The 20,448-nt window shown below is 40.5% G+C and overlaps 1 protein-coding gene across 1 annotated transcript; it reads left to right on the forward strand.

Annotated features, from left to right (window-relative positions):
* Positions 1 to 2: 2 nt before the first annotated feature.
* LOC101855898 (elongator complex protein 5) lies at positions 3 to 18,930 on the forward strand. The gene is made up of 8 exons (XM_005105960.3): positions 3 to 303; positions 7,748 to 7,808; positions 8,516 to 8,596; positions 10,007 to 10,197; positions 11,359 to 11,531; positions 13,222 to 13,320; positions 14,768 to 14,862; positions 18,776 to 18,930. Exons 1-8 carry the CDS (start codon positions 249 to 251, stop codon positions 18,885 to 18,887), a joined length of 867 nt encoding a protein of 288 aa, XP_005106017.1. The 5' UTR covers positions 3 to 248; the 3' UTR covers positions 18,888 to 18,930.
* The last annotated feature ends 1,518 nt before the right edge of the window (positions 18,931 to 20,448 follow it).

Consider the following 20,448-nt stretch of genomic DNA (forward strand, 5'->3'; position numbering starts at 1 on the left):
GCTAGTTCAAAACGAGTCAAGTTGACCATTGTAAAGAGACAGGTGAAACTGACTTGGTTTTCAGAACACAGTGGCAGCTGTTTGATGAAATTAAGTTGATAATCCGCCTCAATAAGTTAGAGTGGCCAATATGGCAAGTAAAACAATATTTGGAAAGCTCTGATCTCACATTCTCTACTGCTTGATACTGCTACCCAAAGGCCAAATTTAGTCGGTGTGCTGATAAACAATCTTCAACTTCAAGCATCATGTTGGAAGATCTGGTAAACGGAATTGAAAACAGCCGGCTCGTGCTTGTTACGGGTAAGTTGCTATAGAGTACTTGATGTTTTCAATCGGCTACTTATAGATCTAGATCTAGTCGCTGTTGCAAGCTTTCTACTTAGGCCACCTCTATTCTCACCCGGAGTGAGAATGGCCACCTCTATTCTCACCCGGGATGAGAATAGTGCAGGCGAGTCTTTTGGCTATTCTTACCCGGTGCGCGTTCACCGTTATATAGCCTAGATCTAGGCCAACAAATTTTGCGTTCACCCTAAACCACAGAATTCTACATTGTGATAACAGAAAAAGGTAAATTTTTACTTTCACTCCCGCACACAGATGCACTGTTTCAGGGGTCAAACTGCTGTACTGTTTGCTGCAGATCACACATAAAGCCACCAAAACTGTCGCAAATCAATTATTTTCAAGACAATTTCAAATCTAACTGTAAAATATCAAATTATGGGTGTAAAAACAGGGGGGCATGCCCCCCTGTAACCCCCCAGATTTTCTTTTACCCCAGTGGGGCAGGCCCCCCTGGAACCCCCCCCCCCCCCCCCCCCCACCCTCGGGAATTTTTCAGAGGCGGCTGTTGCCTGCGGAAAAAAACCGAAATATTTTCAAAAATGAAGTTGATATTCGTGTTCAGCGCATCAATATTTAGTAGAAAATAGACAACTGGTAGCTGAGTGTGAGACGGGAGGGAAAGTAAAAAAATACCCAGAAAAATTGTAGAATTCTGTGCCGTGAACAAACGTTCCATTACAACTGTAACCTACTAAAAGCGTACAATTTTGTCTGTGGGCAGTGGAGAGAGAGAAAGAGAGAGAGAGAGAGAGGAGTAGCGCGAGAACTTCCGGTCAAAACAAGCTAACGAGCCATCTTTAATTGCTTCTGATGACTTCTTGACAAATAAACATTTATTAGAAACGCTCTAACTTTTCAGGCTGGCCTCAAATTCGTCATAAGATAAAAACTCGGCTCCGGCACAATTTAACGCCATTTTGCCCGAAGTGATCCCGGTCTCTACCCAGCCTGAGGCAAGTGAGGCAGGACAGGAAGCTGGAGTCACGAGTCACAGGAAGTCGGAAGTGATGTCATGGTGGACAAGAATCAGAGTCCGAATAACATTTTTTCATATTCGGAATAGTCTGTCTTAGACGGCCACCTTAGTGACTCCATTACGTTTTGTCATAAATTGTGCATTGGCCCCTGGTGTTGTGGACGAGTCGTCATAATTTAACTCATCCGCTACCTATTATTTTCGGCTTGTGGACGAATTTTTTTTCGGGAGGGCGAAAGAGATCAATGACTAGTGGGCAGTTAAAAGGTCTTTGGGGCAACAAATTCAAATAAATATCAACGTATTATATACCAATGTTTTCAGTATGGTTTGTAGAATACATTTGTAATGTTTATTTATGTATTTTTCAACTTTGGTTCCCGTAAGAGACGATTATGGAACACAATTTTGATTGGATGCGGAGAAAATTTGAAAATAAAACATTTATAATCTTTCGTGAAACTCAAAAAATAAGTTTGCGCCTAGTCAAATGATACATCAAAATAACCATAAATAAATACAGAACTGGAAAATATTGAAAAGTTTGCAGTTATTTACCTACATTCCATAATATTTGTACATTTTGAACACAACATCCGATATTGAAAAAAATATTAAATTTTTTATAATCTTGAAAAACGATCACCAACAGAAAAAACCCACCCGTATCTTATATGGAATTATTCAGAATTGCATTTGGAATAAACCTATACATGTCTTGAGTGGCACTTCTTGTGTAATTTCATCAAAAAGTAGTGATTTTGGGGAGAAAAAAATATTCTGACAATTTAGATCTAGACCTAGATCAAGCACTCAAAAATATTGATTTCTCGATAACAGTGCATTGGCAATATGAGTCCAATCGTATCAATATTATAGAAAAGAGTCCTACATTTCTTTAGTGGGTGAAATAATGATAGATTTTGTTGTGTAAAATTACTAAGACTGGTGTCTGGGCTATAATTTTAGCATCGCGATAAAACAAAGTCAAATAAACTACGAAATCGCGTTTCGAAACTGAATCTAAATTTCCGATTTTCAGTGGAAATGCTTGACCCGGAAGTCAGCATTATATTATGACCTTTATTTTAACATGGATATGTGGACTGGAATAGAATCTAAGCTAAAATTGAAGATTGGTTCTCGAGCCGCCGGGGGCGGCTTAGCGTACTGACGGCACTTTAGCCGCGCCGCCTCCCACGGCTCGGCGTAGCGAATGAGTTAAAAACCTGTCGTTGTTAGGTAGTCCCTCCAACTGATCATGTTGCGTAGGCCCCTCCCACTGTTGACCAATAGGTAACAAAATTAATTTTCAGCTGCTGGGGAATGGGGAGGGAAGCGTGTGATCCCTCATAAACCATAAGCCCTGCCCAGAACCCATACACAAATTATCGCAAGTGAGATGAGTGGTCACTGTTTACCCAGTCTGTAACAAAGTAACAATGGACATCAGCATGAACTTGTGACAGAAGCGTTGCTTGTTCTCCGAGTGGTAGTACGTGTGTTTGTTTCACCATAGCACTTGGTCCTCCTTGTCTGACACATTTTGTTTTATTGTCACCTGTACACAAAAGCAGCAACAAAAGAAAAGAAAACCCAGCCTGGGGTCCAATCTGCTGCAGAAGAGGAACAGTAAGGAGACGCAGGATTTCCTCCGCCTACTTTGCCGTGGTAAAACTGCCCTATATGGGGGTCCTGTGGTGAGCTGAGAAGCCTCCCCACTCCAGAACAGACCCTACACCCTAGGGCGCCACCTGCTGGATGCAGTCAGGGTGGAACCGCTCTCCTCGGAGCCTACAGTCGTGGGTTCACCTGTCTGGGTGCAGCAAGTTGAATCTGGATTCGTCTGAGAAGACTACCTGGTCCCACTGACGTCGTGTCCACTATGAATGGCAGGCAGACCACGCCCGGTGAGCTGTTTTGTGGGCCGGCATGTGCCTTGGGTGCCTGGCATGGACACCAGTAGCAAACCTGGCTCTACGGAGACAGTTCCTCACCATCTCCTCATCCACGTGGACATTGGCTGTCTCCCGTAGTTGGTCCCTGGTGCGGTCTGCAATGGTGGTTCGTGACTTCACGGCCTATCTGACGATGAGCCGGTCGATGCTGTCGTTGGTCAAATGGGGCCTCCCTGGTCGAGGCCTGTCCTGGACCCTTCCAGTCGCTCGCCATCATTCTTGCAGCCTCCACATGACTGACGGGGACACCCCAAGTGGACGTGTAAAGACTCGGAACGTGGAGCTATCTTGGAGCCAGGCAAGGGCTCGTCCTCTGTCAACATCAGGCAGCGAACGTCGTTGACCATCGTGTTGTAATGAAACATGGCTGAAAAACACTGGCTTATAAAATAGGGTTATCAAGTGAGCGATGTCCACAGCCGAGACATCTGTTTAACACATGCTAAGCTCAGTTTTAGCCCCCAATCCCTGTGCCAATATGTTACTGAGGCGGAGAAATTTCACCCACTTTAGATTCTTTTCGGCTGTGTTTCGGCATGCCCTGTGCCGTCACTATGAGGCTCGTGCGGGCAAATTTGCTGTTTTCTCTATACGCTCATATGAGTAGTACTGCGTTTTTGACTAGATCTAGTTCAAACTGTACAGTATTTTATGGTTTTTAAACTCCTGCTTTTTCACCACTCTTCTCAGGGTGATGATATCTGCCCATTTTAACTTTATTAAGGTAAGTTAGGTCTACTGCTGACACCTAATTGTAAAGACTGAGCCTCAAATTTTCACATCCTGTTCTTACATTAGATGTGCACATTTATGAAGGCATCTGGTGACCAGATGATCATATCAAAAATAGCTCAAAAGACATTCAGGGGCTGGGAAGCGCATGGTCTTAGGATCATCATGGCCTCATTTGGAACTAAGAAAGAACTCGAGGTAAGAGATGGTAGGAAGAAGGTCATTAACATGAACATCCTACAAGTGTATGCTCCAACCAATGATCCAGAAGTGGAGAATAAAGACGACTTCTACAACCGCCTGCAGAACGTCATCGACAAACTTCCAGGTAAAGACATCAACATTGTCATGGGAGATCTAAATGCAAAGGTAGGTTCGGACAATAGTCACAATGAGGAAATCATGGGCAGACACGGGTTAAGAGAGGCAAATGACAGCGGAGAAAGGTTCGAAAACTTCTGTACATTCAACAACTTGGTCATTGGAGGTACAATCTTCCCACATAAAAGGATTCACAAGGCCACTTGGGTCTCCCCGGACGGAACAACGGAAAACCAGATTGACCACTTTTGCATCTCCCGAAAGTTTAGACGCTCACTGGAGGACGTCCGAGTCTTACGAGGAGCAGACGTCGCATCAGATCACCATTTGATCCTTGGAAAGATGAAACTAAAACTGAGAAGATATGCACAAGTCGCCGCTGGAAATCATCTAAAGTATGAGAAGAACAGATTTCAAGCCCTTCAAGATCTGGATGAATGTGAAGTCAACGACTTGATAAGATAAGAGAGGCAGTAAATGCAACTTGCCAGAGCACCCTAGGACCCAAAGACAACACCAGGGATGAATGGATTTCACAGGACTCTCAAGAAAAAGTCAAAAGAAGAAGAGAGCTGAAGGCCTAAGTCAACAACAGCCATACCCGAACTGAGAAACTCGCTGCACAACAAGAGTACACTGAAGTAAACCGGGAGGTAAAAAATTCCATCAAGAAGGACAAGAATACCTACCTGAATGGCCTGGCCGAAAAGGCAGAGAAAGCAGCAACAGACGGGCACTTGAGGATTGTTCACCAGACTACAAGAACTCTTTCAGGTAGGTTCAGCAAGCCCACTCTACCAGTGAAAGACAAAGAAGGAAAGACTATCTTCCACCCAGAGGGGCAACTTAACCGATGGAGAGAACACTTTGATCAACTATTGAACAGACCACCTCCAGAAAACCAACCAGAAATTCTTCCAGCCAGAAATGACCTCCCAATAGTCACGGAACCACCTTCAAGAGAGGAAATTGCAGCCGCTATAAAAACACTGAAGTCCCACAAGGCAGCTGGTCCCGACCATATACCACCGGAAGCCCTTGAGGCAGAGAAAGATAGGTTTGTGGAAATTCTCTATGCTCTATTTGAAAAAGTTTGGCAAAAGGAGGAAATACCATCAGACTGGAAGGAAGGCCACCTAATCAAGCTGCCAAAGAAAGGAGACCTCAGCAACTGTAACAACTACAGAGGCATTACACTCCTTTCCATACCTGAGAAAGTCTTCAACAGGATACTCCTGGAGAGAATCAAGCTGGCAACAGATGAGAAGCTTCGAGGAAACCAAGCAGGATTCCGCAAAAACTGATCATATGTGGACCAGATCGCTACTCTGCGTATCATTGTTGAGGAATCGCTTGAATGGAATTCACCACTCGTGGTCAACTTCATTGACTATGAAAAGGCGTTTGACAGCGTGGACAGGGAAACTCTGTGGAAACTCATGCGGCATTTTGGAATACCTGAGAAATCATTAAGTTTGTGAAGGCCACCTATGATGGAACAAGCTGCCAAGTCTTCCACAAAGGACAACTCTCAGAACCATTCCGGGTACAGACAGGAGTGCGACAAGGATACAGTCAAACCTGTGTAAGACGGCCACCCATTGTCAAGGAGAAAAGTGGCCGTATAAGACAGGTGGCCATCTTAGGCAGGACTGAACAAGATGAAGAAAACAAACCATTCCCATCTGAAGTCCCAATCGAAAGTAGCCGCATTGTTGTTGTTTTTGTTGGTGGTGGTGGTTGTTGTTGGTTTGTATTTTGTTTGTAATTTTTATTTGTTGAATATATATAAATATATAGTGTAAAGTGCATAGAGCCTGCTGTTGAGCGGGGATATGCGCTATACAAATGCTATCTATTATTATTATTATTTATTTGTTGCTGATTTGCACAAGGGTGACAGTAAAACGAAATGTATCAGGCGAGGAAGACCGAGTGCCATGTTAAAACAAACACATGGGTCGCCACCACTTGGAGAACGAGAGACGCTTCTGTCACAAGTTCATGTTGACGTCCTTTGTTACTTTGTTACAGACTGGGTAAACAGTGACCACTCATCTCACTTACGATTAGTGTAAGAGTTCTGGGCGGGGCTTATGGGTTATGAGGGATCACACGTTTACCTCACCAACAACTGAAAATTAGTAGCTATTGGTCAACAGTGGGAGGGGCCTACGCAACATGATCAGTTGGAGGGACTACCTAACAACAACGACAAGTGATTTAATTATGACGGCTCGCCCACAACGCCAGGAGCCAATGCACAATTTATGACAAAACGTAATGGAGTCACAAAGGTGGCCGTCTAAGACAGGTATTATTGCTTAGTGTGATAGGGGTTGTGTGTTAAATTATGGTGGCCGCGGCCACGTTGGACAGGTGCCCGTTTTACACAGTTAAATTATATAGAAAAAAAACGCAAAGGGGGAAATGGAAAGTGGCCGTTTGTGCAGGTGACCGTCTTATGGAGGTGGCCCGTCAGGGCAGGTTTGACTGTACTTGCTCTCACCTTTTCTCTTCATACTGGCAATTGACTGGGTCATGAAAGAAGCCACCAGAGGCAAACGTAATGGAATACAATGGATCCCTTGGCAGCAGCTGGACGACTTAGACTTCGCCGATGACTTTGCACTACCTCTCACACACATGCTCAGATGCAAGAAAAGACCGAGGAACTCAACAGCCTATCAAGGAGTGTTGGCCTACGTATACATCCAGGCAAGTCAAAAGTAGTGAAGCTAGGAAAAGTTTCAAGTCTGGAAAGCAAGCAACATCTCACTGCGCACCAAGATTCGACTTTTTAACTCCAACGTCAAGTCTGTGCTCCTCTACAGCTGCGAAACTTGGAAGACAACGAAAACAGTACTGAATAAAGTCCAGACTTTCATCAACAGATGTATGAAGAGTATTCTAAGAATTAAGTGGCAGGATAGAATAAGAAATGAAGAGCTGTGGGAAAGGACAGGACAAAAGGATATAGAAGTAGAAATAGGACTAAGAAAGTGGCGATGGATGGGACACACCAGAAAGCCCAGCGGAAACATCACAAGACAGTCACTGCAGTGGAAACCACAAGGAGCACGAGGCAGGGGTAGGCCACGGGAAACATGGAGAAGATGCGTGGAAAGGGACATGAGAGAAATGAAGCTCACTTGGAACGAGCTTGGAAGGATGGCTCAGGACAGAGATAAATGGAAGGAGCTTGTATGTGGCCTATACCCTGCCAGGGGTGAAAGGCATTGATTGATTGATGACATGTAATTCTAAACAAAGGTGTACCAAATTGTACTTTTTCAAACTTATTGATAGAGATCATGTGAAAATATTGTCCCTAGAGTGTTTGTTTTTGATATAGCGTAATTTCTATTTTCACTGACCTGAGCACACACATATTATTATATGTTTTCAGACACAGCTGATTGTCCTGGTAGAACACTCTTTCTCAACTGGGTGAAGAGTTTGGCTGAAAGGTTGGTAAAAGAGACAGTTTTATGATTTTCTTTTATTTTTATTGTTTGATTTGTGTCAAATATCTAAGCACTAGCCTTTATGTAAATCTTGTCAAGTGGGACTGTAATGTTTTGTAGTTCAAAAGTCTGCTAATATTTCAACACAACTTTTTTTCTGTCCTTAGACTTCTTTTATTTTGTGATTTATTTTCTGTTGTACCTGATGTATTTATATGGCTCAACTGAATAGGAGTTTCTGTGACATGCTGTATCATTTCAAGAAAATGGAATAATGAGGAACAAGCCCCTTTGTTCTTAATACAGTGTATCAAAGTAAACTATGTAAAACTCTCCACCATTCTAAGCTTGCTGAGTGATTGTTTGCAAACTACCCCATTTATAACTATATTTTTTTATGCTCCTTTATGTTATGTCCTTGTACCTTTCCTTTCTGTGGTAGCATAGTATAATTTATACTCATGTATATGGTAATATGAAGGGTTGTAACTGGTTACAATATATGAGGTCATCTGAGCTTGAAAACTGAATGTAGATCTAGCTGCTGGCTGAGAAAGTTGCTGAAAAAGTAAACAAAAATTTAAATTATGAAGATGATAAAAAAAACCTGTAAAGAATTGCTAAATTTTTTCTTCGTGAGCTTTTGTATTGGAATAAGGAGAGACCCTGAGGAGAATGTAATTTTTTTTATGTCATATTTTTGTTCTCAGACTTGATCGTCTCATTCTCATCTGCTTTGAACGCCAACCTGAATTCTTCAAAAGCTGGCTTCCGCTAGGTCTCCAAAACAGGTCAGATATTATGGTGTACATTCCAGAAATTTAGCAAAGTGATAAATTTAAGAAAGGTAAAAAAAACTCCCCTGTGTTGTTTTCATGTTAGTAACGTGGGTTTTTTTTTCGAAGGCTGCATTATTCTCATGGCCTACATGCTAAAAGGCCATGTGTGCCAAAGAAGATATACACAATACCTTCAGGAACTATGAGGCCTTTAAACTTGTCACAAGAGGCTTTGGCCACCACTTGGGCGAAATTGAAAATTACTTCCTACCAAAATTGAAAATACCCTATTCTGTATTTAAAAAATCAAATAGAGTACAGTCGAACCTGTGTAAGACGGAATCGCAAGGGAGCCAGAAAAAAATTCCATCTTAGACATTTTCCGTCTTAGACGGGAATTTAGTGGGGGAGATGGGGGGGGGGGTTCAAAGGCCCAGCCGGTGGGATCAAGGATTGCTTGTCCGATCAGCAAGCAACGGTCAAAACTTCACACCTCTCAACTGCTAGCCTGTCTGATAATGACATGCGTCACTCTTACTTGTCCAATCACCACCAGTGCTTGCCATTAATAGGACCACTGTTTAACCTATTAAAAACAGACAAGTTTGAACATGATCTCCTTTGCTTCCACCCTTAGCCCCACCCATCGGAGTAACAAGCTCTGTCAACCAATGCCACCCCTCACTGCAATCATATACCAACGATTCGAGGAACTCTTTTCTCGGCTGGCATACAATCAGGTTGGCAGGCATTGGTCAAACTAATTTCACACCTCTGGCTTCTGGCTACCCAGGAAAGTTTCCGTAGTGGCTCGTTATTCGAGCACTCTCATGAGCAGTCGTGAGATTTCACACCCTCACTATCCTGACCATCTGCATCCCCCTGGGCTCACATGATAGGGTAACATCTACCCCCCAATTGCACCCCTACTCCCCCTTCCTCGACCAGCGGCATGGCCTTAGTTTAGAGCCGGCTGAACAAAACTTGCGAGTTTTGTTTCAAATCAGGGCTGAGCGGGCAAAGCATTTTCCCTCTTCGTAGACTTGTGAAACCCTTGGAAGGGAGCAGATTTTTCTTTCCATTTCCGCGTTGGACAGGTTTCCATTTTATACAAGTTATTAAAGAGGAATATATCAAGATGGGAGCGGGGAGATTCCGTTAAGACATGTTTCCGTTTTATAAAGGTTTCCATTAAGGCAGGTTCGACTGTACCTTCAAAATTGGAATGCGGTTACCTGTGGGGCCCTACAAAGTAGGCAAGGACAGCCACGTATGTAAAAATCAGTTGTACTGCAGGTTTAAGAACAGGCAGTTGACTGCCCCTGAGATCAAGCTTCAGAATGCAAAGAAGAAGAAGTGTATGTCCTGTGTTCAGTTAGGATACTGTAAACCTGTTTGTTATTTCCCCTCTCTGCTCACCAGGATAACATTTGTAGATGGTCAGAGTATTACCTGTGATTTTGAGCTAAAGAACCAGGATCTGTTCAAGGTGACGACTGCTGCTGTGCCTGAGTTCAAAGGTCAGACGGGGGTGCTGATTGACTCACTGTCTCTTCACATATTGTTCCAGCAGACTCCAGCAGTTTGCTCAGCCCTTCACAGACTGGCTTCAGGTTTGTAATATGTGAGGCATTGTGGTGACATCAGGCGCTCTTCAAAATAATAAAAATCGAAGACACCGGCATGTTTCTTCCCATTTGGCAATTTTAAAAGCTCAACAAATGTAAATTTACAGTTTCCAAGGACTCTCAAGCTTTGCAATTCATCAAACTTCGGCTTCCATTTTCTTTCTAATTTTGCCTCTGAAACCAGGTAACCCCTACCTCCTTCATTCGGAAATATCTCGACTTCTATTGAAGACTGGTGGGTAAGCAAGATAAATGAACATGTTTTAAGATGATGCCAATAACTCCATGTGCCCAAAAATTGAAGCGAGGCTATTTCCACAGCATCATGACACATGGTTATTGTACTTACTTATTTTTAAACTTTTTTCTGTCCTCTTATGGATATGCTTTTGTCGTGATATGGGCCAGGTGTGCTGCTATTTGGATTGTCATTTTGTTCCTTTAAAGGATCTCTTTGACTCTGTCGACCCATCTTTTTCTTTGTCTTCTTTGAAACTATAGAATCATATATTGTAAGCCTTTGAGCCTGGCTGTTGTGTCCCCATTTTCATTACATCAAACCACCTTATTTGCTGTCTCTCGATGTATTTGATGCCTGATTCGATGCTCACTAGATGTCTGATGTCACCAATTCTTTGTCTTTCCCTTCTCATAATGTTGAATGTTTTTCTAAGACATTGTTAAAACAAATTAGAATATATATTAACTAAAATCTCAACTCCTAACGCTCTTTTAGATCCTTTTTTGGGGGGTTTGGAAACGGAATTTTTACTTCATATAATCTTCCCCTTTAATTCCTATGACATGGAATGTGTGAATGTGCTACCTTTGTCCTTCTGCTCTCCATACTGTGGTGGAGAATCTAACAGCTGACCCTTGGGAGCTCAGTGGCACTGGTTTCTTTAGGCTTTTGGGATGAGGGCTCAAAGAGTAGGTCCCAGTTTTATGGCTCAAAATTGGCTACAATCCTACTTTACTCAAAACATAATCCTAACAAATTATTTTTTGGACCCACAATTGTATATGATGATGAATATTTTTCAAGACTTGTATGTAAAAAGTGTTTGTTTGGTTGTTGTTTTTTTTATTTATGTTGAATCTATGTGTAACTTGCAAAGTTTCCTCGTGGATTTGTCTGTTCTTCAGATAAGAGATTTTCACAAGTTGTGGCTGTACTGCATCGAGATGTACACGATCCCCACACTTGTAGCTTGATGGAGCATGTAGCGTCCAGTGTAATCTCATTGCGGAATGTCCACTCTGGAAAACACATCTGTCACGTCAGGCACTGTCGCCCAACAGGGAAGGTTTTCAGAACTGTGAGTATCTTACATTTTTTCAGGCTTTCATTCTCTTAAAATGAAGTTTTAATGCCATGTCTTATTCATACATATTTGATACTATGTGTGTTAGGCACAAACCCTTTTAACCTGAAATTTTGAGGGGGGAAAAGTATCAAAGGGAAGAACTTAGTTGGGTGTGGCTGACTGAAATAGCGCAGTCATATTTTGATAATTTGGAAACATTCATATACAATAGATTCTATACTATATGTGGCATCATGTGGAATAAATAATGACATTGCAGAAACTCACATTTTTCTGCCTATTAGCAATGATAGTACATAACAAGATGGGCCACTTCTCTCTTTGAGCCAATTAAAAAAGTGTCCTCAAAATTTGGTGGCGCCCTCTTCACAAAAGCGCACTCTTTGCGAACAGAGTTACCCTACTTGAGTTTTTAAAAATCAAAATGAAACTAGCAAGTTTTGGCATAAATTTCGGAAGAACGCTTTTTTAAAATGGTTACGCTGACAAAAAACCTCTTCCGGAGGAAAAGGTGATGGTTTTCTTCGTTTAATTTGACTTTAGAATGAAAGGCGAGAGGTCATTAAAATTTTAAAAAACCTAAAACTACGCACTGAACGTACCCGAACTGCTGATGAACAGCAGTCGATCTGCGCACGCAAGGAGGTGCTATTCCTATTCTTCTTCTGGAAAAACGAAAGAGAGCTTCAAAACAGACCGCAGCGCCATCTGAAGCAAAGAGCGGACTTCCTGCGGACACTTTTTTGGCTGAGTGAACCATCTTGTTATTCACTATCTTTGGCTGAGTGAACCATCTTGTTATTCACTATCTTTGGCTGAGTGAACCATCTTGTTATTCACTATCTTTGCTATTAGGCAATTTGTAAAGATTGTATTTTTCTGGCCTAACACTTTTGATGTCCATTTCGTAAAGCATTTCTTTGTCCATTTCGTAAAGCATTTCTTTGTCCATTTCGTAAAGCATTTCTTTGTGAATTTTACTGAAAAACACTGATCAAAGGTACAAAAATGTAAAGTTGCAGTTTCCAAGGACTGTCAAGTTTTGGAAGTCACCAGAGTTTGGCGGACATTTTCTCGCCAGTTTTTTCTCTGACATCAGGTGACCCCACTACTTACTTCAATTAATTTCTATTCAAAATAAGCGGATATTTTTTTTTAATGAAAAGCAAGACAAGTAAACATGCTTTGAGCTGATATCAGTAACTCCATATGCTTAAAAAATGATGAGTGCCTAAATTCAGTGCTTTGTGGCACATCTATAGACCAGTGTGGGCTCTGTAATTACCCTGTTCAGCTGAGACCTGAGTTGTAAGTTATGGTGTGTCAACATTTCACCGGGACACCAAAAGAAGTAAAGTACACCAAAAAGAAGAGCAGTCGTACTGCTCTAACGACTACCTGTTCAAGACAATTACCTATACAAACGACCAGTTCCAACTTTCCGCTTGCATTTTTTTTCTCTCTATCTATATATATAACAATAACACTGTACAAAATATCCTCCTGCCTAAGACAGCATTTTAAATTTTTTTTTTTGCGGTAATGGGGGGGCCATCGTGGACAATTTTGAATATATTGTATAGTAGATACAGACCTCTCCTAAACACCATTAATAGCTTTGCTCAGCCATGAGCATGTATGTTAATTAATAAGCTTCATCAAAGTACTTCTTCCTTTCCAGGTGGAGTCCTTTACAGTAGATGACAGCTTTCACATACGCAACTTGAAACCACATCAGTCTGCTTCTGAAAATGTAACACTTTCTCAAGTTACTCCTGAGGTACGAGTTCTATCTTTGGGAATGAAATGATTGCCAGGCAATACGAGAATGTTAAAATCATATTACTTATCTATATAATCAAACCTGCTATAAAGACCATCTGTTCAAGACTAATAAACCTGTGCAAATGACTACTTTTCACTCCCTCCACCCCTCCCATTTCCCATCTCGCAGTGTTTCTTTATTAAAATGACACTGTCAAGAAACCACCAGTCCAAGATGATCACTTTCCTCCTTGACAAAAGGAAATCGTCTTACGCTGGTTTGAAAGTATTTTTTATGGTCCTGATTGTATGTATTAAGAGGGGGTTGCTGTTTTTTCAGTGAAGACAAAAAAATCTATATTTTCTAAGCTAAGACTTCAATTCACACTTTGCTTCCTTTTGGCAATCATGTGTACATGATAAAAAAAAAGTACAGAGATGGAGACAAAATTGCTTGCTACATTTTTGAAGTCTTTATGCAGATAAAAATCAACTTCAAGTCCCCACTTAAAATAAGATAATAATAAAAGTGACTTTCAAGCATGACATCACAACAACCCACAGATCTCTATACTCTTTTTCATGGCTACACTTTTTTTTTCATTTCACACAAAATAAGAGTATTTTTCAGGCCTGGACTTACGAGCTGAAGTCCTCCAGTGGTGCATTGGGAGAGGGCATGAAGAAAATCGTCATGCTCATAAAATAAATGTCTAAGCCATTTTTAGCTTTTTTGAGAAAACATTTTTTTAAAACTGTTACTTTGGAACAATTGACTCTGTGAAACGCTTGAATTTTGGTACCCTCAGTTGATTTTATGTTTGGATTATTCTTTTGTCCAAGTGAACCATATCACCAAGCTGGCTCTGCTCTTCGTTTCAGAACCATAAACTCCAAACCTTCCATAAATTTCTTAGGCCATTATCTTATGCCAACAGTTTTGGAGTTACTCCCTCTTTTAGGGGGTCTGCTGACTATGTTTATAATTGTGAATGTTTTTACGGCCACATTGATGAAATTTAAATCACTTATGGGGTGAGTTTCTGCAAGTGTGGCCTGTCAGGATCGACCTTGGCTGAGTGGAATGCAGCATTCTAGCAGATAGTCAGGGATGCTCGGTAAAATAGCTTCTACATTCGAGAATCCACCTCACATCTTGTGTGTGCAATGATGAAGGGCTTAACCATTACACCACAGACAGGGATGGACTTTATTTATTTCTCTACCCACTTTAGATTACATTGTCTAGGTTAACGAGTGATGTAATTGGGAGGAGCGAAATGGCAAAGAAAAGGCAGAACGCACTACAGAGTTGATCAAATTAGTCACAGTCAAATTCTGCTACATTCATTTTCCTGGATGTGGAACCTGAAAAAAATCTTGGTGGAAGTGACTACCATTTGAATCTTTCTTTTTTTTTTCTTGTTGTGTAGCAGTAATACTATATATTTTGAATTCTCTAGGCGGATCCCATTAGTCAGCTGTCTTTCAACCTGTCTCTAACGGAAACAGAAAAGGTTGCCCGAAGTCAAGTGAAACTGCCACATTTGAAGACTGGGTAATGTATTCATATTTAGGACCATTTTAAAAAACGAATCTAGAACCTGTTTTTGAGGTTTATTACTATTACTTTCAAAATGTACCTGTCATATATAATCATTTAACTGAACAGTTGTTTTGAGTCCTTGATGTTTTTTTAGTTGTTGAAGAATGCGTCACTGTTGTTCATAACCCAACATTTCACAATCTAAGCTAGGCAGTTTTGAAATCAGGATCATGATGAAATCTGGGACTTAACCTACCGAAATAATGAAATTGAAGATCCTGACTTTTTCGGAACTATCAAATATTTTTTGGGGTTCAACACCTTTTTATGTCCATTTAAAAACACATTTCTGTGTGGATGTTACTGAAAAAACATTGATCAAAGACACACCAAAAAATGTTAGTTTATAGTTTCCAAGGAAACTTAAACTTTGAAAGTCACCAAACTTTGGCGGCCCTTTTCTCGCAAAATTTTTCTAACACCAGGTAACCCACCTCCTTCAATCACAGAAACCTCCATTTCTATTCAAGACAGATGGATTTTTTTTAAAAATCAAAAGCAAAACAAATGAACAAGCTTTAAAATGATACCAACAGCTTCATATGTCCAAAAAATTGATGAGTGCCTAATTTCACGCTGCATCACATTTTGCTCAGTATCAGATATCTTACAATTTTTATTTTTTCTAAATTTGGGCTACCACCTCCCTCTACCAACCTTCCCTGTGTATAAAGAGAAAAATTACCAGACCCGGACAGTCTGGGGCACTTATTTATACTGAGAAGACCCGAAAAGACACCCCAAAAAACCCCAAAAGACCCCAAAAGGCAGCCGAAAAGACACAAATAGACAGCCGAAAAGACCCAAGAAGACAGCCGAAAAGACCCGAGAAGACCCGAGAAAACCAAAAAAGACACGAAAAGACACTAAATGACCCGAAAAGACATACATGATTTATTTATTTGTTGTTTATTTATTGCTACTGGTTGCAAAAATAAGCAACTTAATATAGCCACATGGAAATGTGAGAACAATGTACCAGAAAGGCAAATTAGATAGTATAGAGCAGGAAATGGACAGGATGAAGCTAAATATGTTAGGCCTTTCAGAAGTTAGATGGGAGGGGGCAGGCTCGATTAGAAGAGGATCCAAAACAATTATATATTCAGGAGGAAAAACCCATGAAAGAGGAGTCGGAATTTTATTTGACGAAGCAACAGCAAAGAGCATCAAAGGTTTTTGGGGAGTTTCAGACAGAGTCATAATGGCTAAATTAGAGGGAAAACCTTCTGACATAGGTGTCATCCAAATATATACACCAACATCAGAGCACGACAACGAGGAAATTGAGACTTTTTATGAAAACCTTGATAAGGCGATGAAACAGTTAAAATCACAAGATGTAAAGGTAGTCATAGGAGACTTTAATGCCAAAGTAGGAAGTACACGTATAGAAGATATAGTTGGGCCATGGGGACTGGGTAGAGAGAATGAACGTGGGGAACGACTGGTAGAATGGTGTAGAGAAAATAATTTTATGATCTCAAACACCTGGTATGAAAATCTCACAAGAAGACGATACACTTGGAAGAGTCCTGGCGATAGAAGTGAAAATCAAATAGACTTCATACTTATTCAGAAACGTTTTAGAAATACAATAAAATTATCTAAATCACTGCCAGGAGTGGACTGTGATAGTGACCATGTACCAGTCATCAACTGTCTTTTCGGGTCTTTTCGGGTTTTCTCAGTATAAATGAGTGCCGACGGTCTGTGTCACAACATCACATACAGTTAACTGTAACAGCATAAACACACGCTCTGCATTGAGCCCTTTTAGTTGTAATTGTACAGTGCCACTTTGCCCTAAGAAAAACATTAGACTTTAGAAGTGCCAAAGCCAGGAGTAAGGAAAACTTTGGGTTGACAAGGTGTTAGAAAATCTTTTCCCTGTTTTGTTGTGGGTGACAGCCTAGGTCAATGAGATAATGGTTTTTTTTTAGTGAATCTTTGTTTGAACTTTGAAACAATTAGTTAAGGTGAGTGCATGGCAAATGGCCATATTTCTCATTTTTAATCCAGATTACTTTTTTGGGTGGTTGATTGCCAAAACGTCTGCTGGTGGGTAGGCAGCCCTGTTTATATTTTTATCGTCACGGTGGCCTAAAAAAAGTAAAGTTATTTCTGCATCCGATCCGGACATTGGGGATTACCTTGTTAGTGAGACAACTTCCTGGGCCTTCGACATTTTGTGGTAGGGTGACCTACATTCAGAATGTAATGAGTTTTTATGTGTGGGTTTCTCCTTTTTCTTTCTTTTTTTTCTTTCAACAAATTGTATTTGATCATTTGTTCTTTGTTCTTGCCTTATACTGTAATAGATTATAATAGTACTTATAATACTGTGAACCTCCCTCAACTCAAAGAACACAAGTGCACTTTGGATTAAAAGCCCATGCATGCACATGCGGTGTCAGTGGCCTAGACCTCTGACTCAACTGCAAGGTCATGGCTTCAAATCCTGTCAAGGGCCCAGTTTTGTGTCCTTGGGAAAAATACAACACAAATTTTCCTTGAGCATGTAACCCGCTGCATGCACAGTGTGCTTCCAGACTGCCTGAGAAGCTGAAAATATTTCCGAGTCGTGTTCTAGGGTCTGCTGGGGTATGAATGGTTGTAAAGCTCATAGACCATGCTGTAGAGAGATCGGCGACCTCCAACCTTTAGGCTTGTTTTGGCGTAATAAGCATTTCGGTCTAATGCAATGCCCCTCTACTAATTTATTATATAATGTCCAGGCTAATAACCTTGACTGCGACTATCATGTACATTGTGTCATTCATAGCAATAAGACAGTCCCTGACTGGTTTTTGAGCAGAGACCAAAGTATGCTTCTATGATGAGATGCCAATGCTACCGAAAGCTGACAAAATGCCCTTTTTTATTTTGACACTAATTTTTTTAATTTGCTAAATCGAAAGCCTGATAAGTTATCCTACCTATGTGAAAAAAATCAAACAAAAACTGTGACTCCTTTTTGAATAAATTAGAATCCAAATTTGAGAAGAACGCTATTTTAAAATGATTGCGCTGACAAAAAGTCTCTTTGTCTCGAAACTGCTGTAAGTTTTGTCAGCTTACAGCAAAATGCCCCTACCTGCATCACCCCACATCGTTAATCGCTTGTTTTAAAAGTTTGATTACACATACTCCCCAGATAATTGTTGCTAACGACCAAGGCAGGTTTTTTTTGTTTTTTTAAAAAAGTGTCAATTTGTATATTTCTTTATGTGTATGTATATCATTAACATTTGTCATTGCCTTTACAAGCTCTGCTTTTTTCAAACGATTCAAAGAAAGTCTATTCTTTGAGGGGGGGAGGGGGTGTTATCCGGCCATGGACAATTTCTGTGAGTTCAGATGTGGCCTTGTTGGCAGAAGAAGGTTGCCGACCCCTTCTTTAGAGGGTGAATATGGGCTATCTTAATGCATTAACATTGTTATTCCATAATAAAACTTTACTCTGAAAAAAAAATAATGGTGAAATGGTATGAGTTTAATGCCCTTATCACCATTATTAGGTTATTTAAGAGGCGGGACCTCCTAGTTTAACGTCCGTCTCCGATAGGACCAAGCCAAGTGGGAAGTTCGTGTAAAGTGTCTTTCCCAAGGACACGACGTCGGACCGAGCTGAGACTCGAACCCTCGAACCCGCAATCTCACGATTATGAGTCCAGTAGCCTAACCACTAGGCTACCGATGCCACAAAAACTTAACTCTCGGATATGAGAACTTCCTATACAAAAATGAGTATGAGTTTTAGTTTCATCAAGTTAAATCTTTACTAATGGGCAAGGTCAACTTTCCAAATCTTCAATTAAAATTTTTTTATTTTTAAAAAATGAGGCTTGCATTTGTGTTTCAGATTTGACGAAAGTAGTGAGGTTGACAGCACACTTCAGAGCAAGATACATTACGAGGCAGATGATGCTGATGACTTTGATGAAGAAGATCCTGATGATGACCTCAATATTTAATCATGTGTGAATGAAATATAAAAAAATAAAAAGATCATAACTATTTTCTGAGTTACTCTTTTTTCCTTATTAACCTGACTTATGCCTATGAAAACTGCCCTCATGTCTTGGGAAATGAAAATTGAGAAAACAGGTTCATGGTAAAACTAGGAATGAGCAAGGTGTTCTTTAAATTTCTCAAATATACTCTTCTAAAAAAGGTTAGGGAACACTTTGAGTTTAAATAAAAAGAGAGTGTAGTGACAAAAATAAGTCTGTGTTAAAAAAATAAAAATAATGTTAATATCCCCCCCTTTGGGAATGGCCTAAAGCCCGGCATTGGTTGAAACGGTCCTCCCTCACAGTGGTTGACCTGGGCCTCCCTGACCAACAGGGATCGTCAGTATTTCTGGTTTGTTGGTACCCGTCTTATTGTTGGGTGACAGCAAGACTCCTAGCCACCTCCCCCAATGAAACACCACCTTGGAGCCAACCAATGATGACCCTTCCTCTGTCGTGCGAATTCAACTTTATCCTAGGCGTACTGTGTGGCAATCAAATTTTCGAGCTATTGCCTGTCCTCGCGGTTTTATGCAAAACAAATTTTGAATTTATGCAAACAGCCCAAAAAAGTGAAATTATGCGATTCTGTTATTTTTAACAAAGAATGATAAAGGAAAATAATCTGAAATTATGCAAAAAATGATCAAATTATGCGGGGTGCATAAAACCCCGGGGACAGCATTGCACAGGCTTCTATGGTCATTGCGTGAGCATAGTGTTCACACAACATAATGATTGACTCTTTACATGCCTAAGACTCGGTATCATTTTTCTTTTACCATTTAAAAACAAGCAACTTTTTCATGAACCTTTTAACATGTGCCTCGTGTTCACAACTCAAGTTCGAAAATGTTTTCAAAGTTGTTAACAGTACACATAGTTGAATTGGCTGCTCAAATATAACAGGTTTCATTTCTAAATGCTAACATACATAAATGTCGCATGAAAAATGCATACATATTTAACGTTGTTCCCAAACTTTTTTCAAAGAGTATATCATGAGGAATGGCAGATTTTGTGTTTAGTTTTAGTAACAGTTATACATACAGCACTTGCAACAACACAATAAGGTCAGATAAGTGCTGAAGATTGTGCTAGAAGCACATTTTGGATCTTGCACTTGTAGTGAACACTAGAGCTAAATTTGGTTCATTAACATTTCCCTACTCACACATATAGACCGAACTCTGTCGTCAATCTGTCACTTATTATGTGTTGATTGATTTAGTTTAATGACATACTTCTCTTAAAATTGCTTCTTTTTTTTTTTTACTTTCCTCTTGTACTCAAGGGGAGAAAGCTTTTGGTCTCTGGCAAGCTGGATGGCCTGGCTGAGTGGAAAGTTGTGTGTCTTAAGGGTATTCTTCACACCGTCGATCCAGGTCTTCCTTTGTCTTCCTCTTGCCTTGGACCCTGATATTCTTTTGTAGTACGCTTTACTGGCAAGTTGGTGAGATGCCATACGTGTCAGATATCCATCCCACCAAATTGTTTGCCTCTGAATGCAGGGACGATAAGT

The sequence above is a fragment of the Aplysia californica genome, unplaced genomic scaffold (genome assembly GCF_000002075.1).
Source record: "Aplysia californica isolate F4 #8 unplaced genomic scaffold, AplCal3.0 scaffold00503, whole genome shotgun sequence".
In the NCBI taxonomy this organism is placed as follows: Eukaryota; Metazoa; Mollusca; class Gastropoda; order Aplysiida; family Aplysiidae; genus Aplysia; species Aplysia californica.

What these genes read in the sequence shown, in the direction of transcription:
- LOC101855898 (XM_005105960.3), top strand. Translation starts at nt 249, where the DNA reads ATGTTGGAAGATCTGGTAAACGGAATTGAAAACAGCCGGCTCGTGCTT. An exon ending in CCGCTAGGTCTCCAAAACAG is followed by an intron (nt 8,597 to 10,006) that starts GTCAGATATTAT and finishes TCTGCTCACCAG; the next exon opens with GATAACATTTGTAGATGGTC. An exon ending in TTTCTCAAGTTACTCCTGAG is followed by an intron (nt 13,321 to 14,767) that starts GTACGAGTTCTA and finishes TGAATTCTCTAG; the next exon opens with GCGGATCCCATTAGTCAGCT.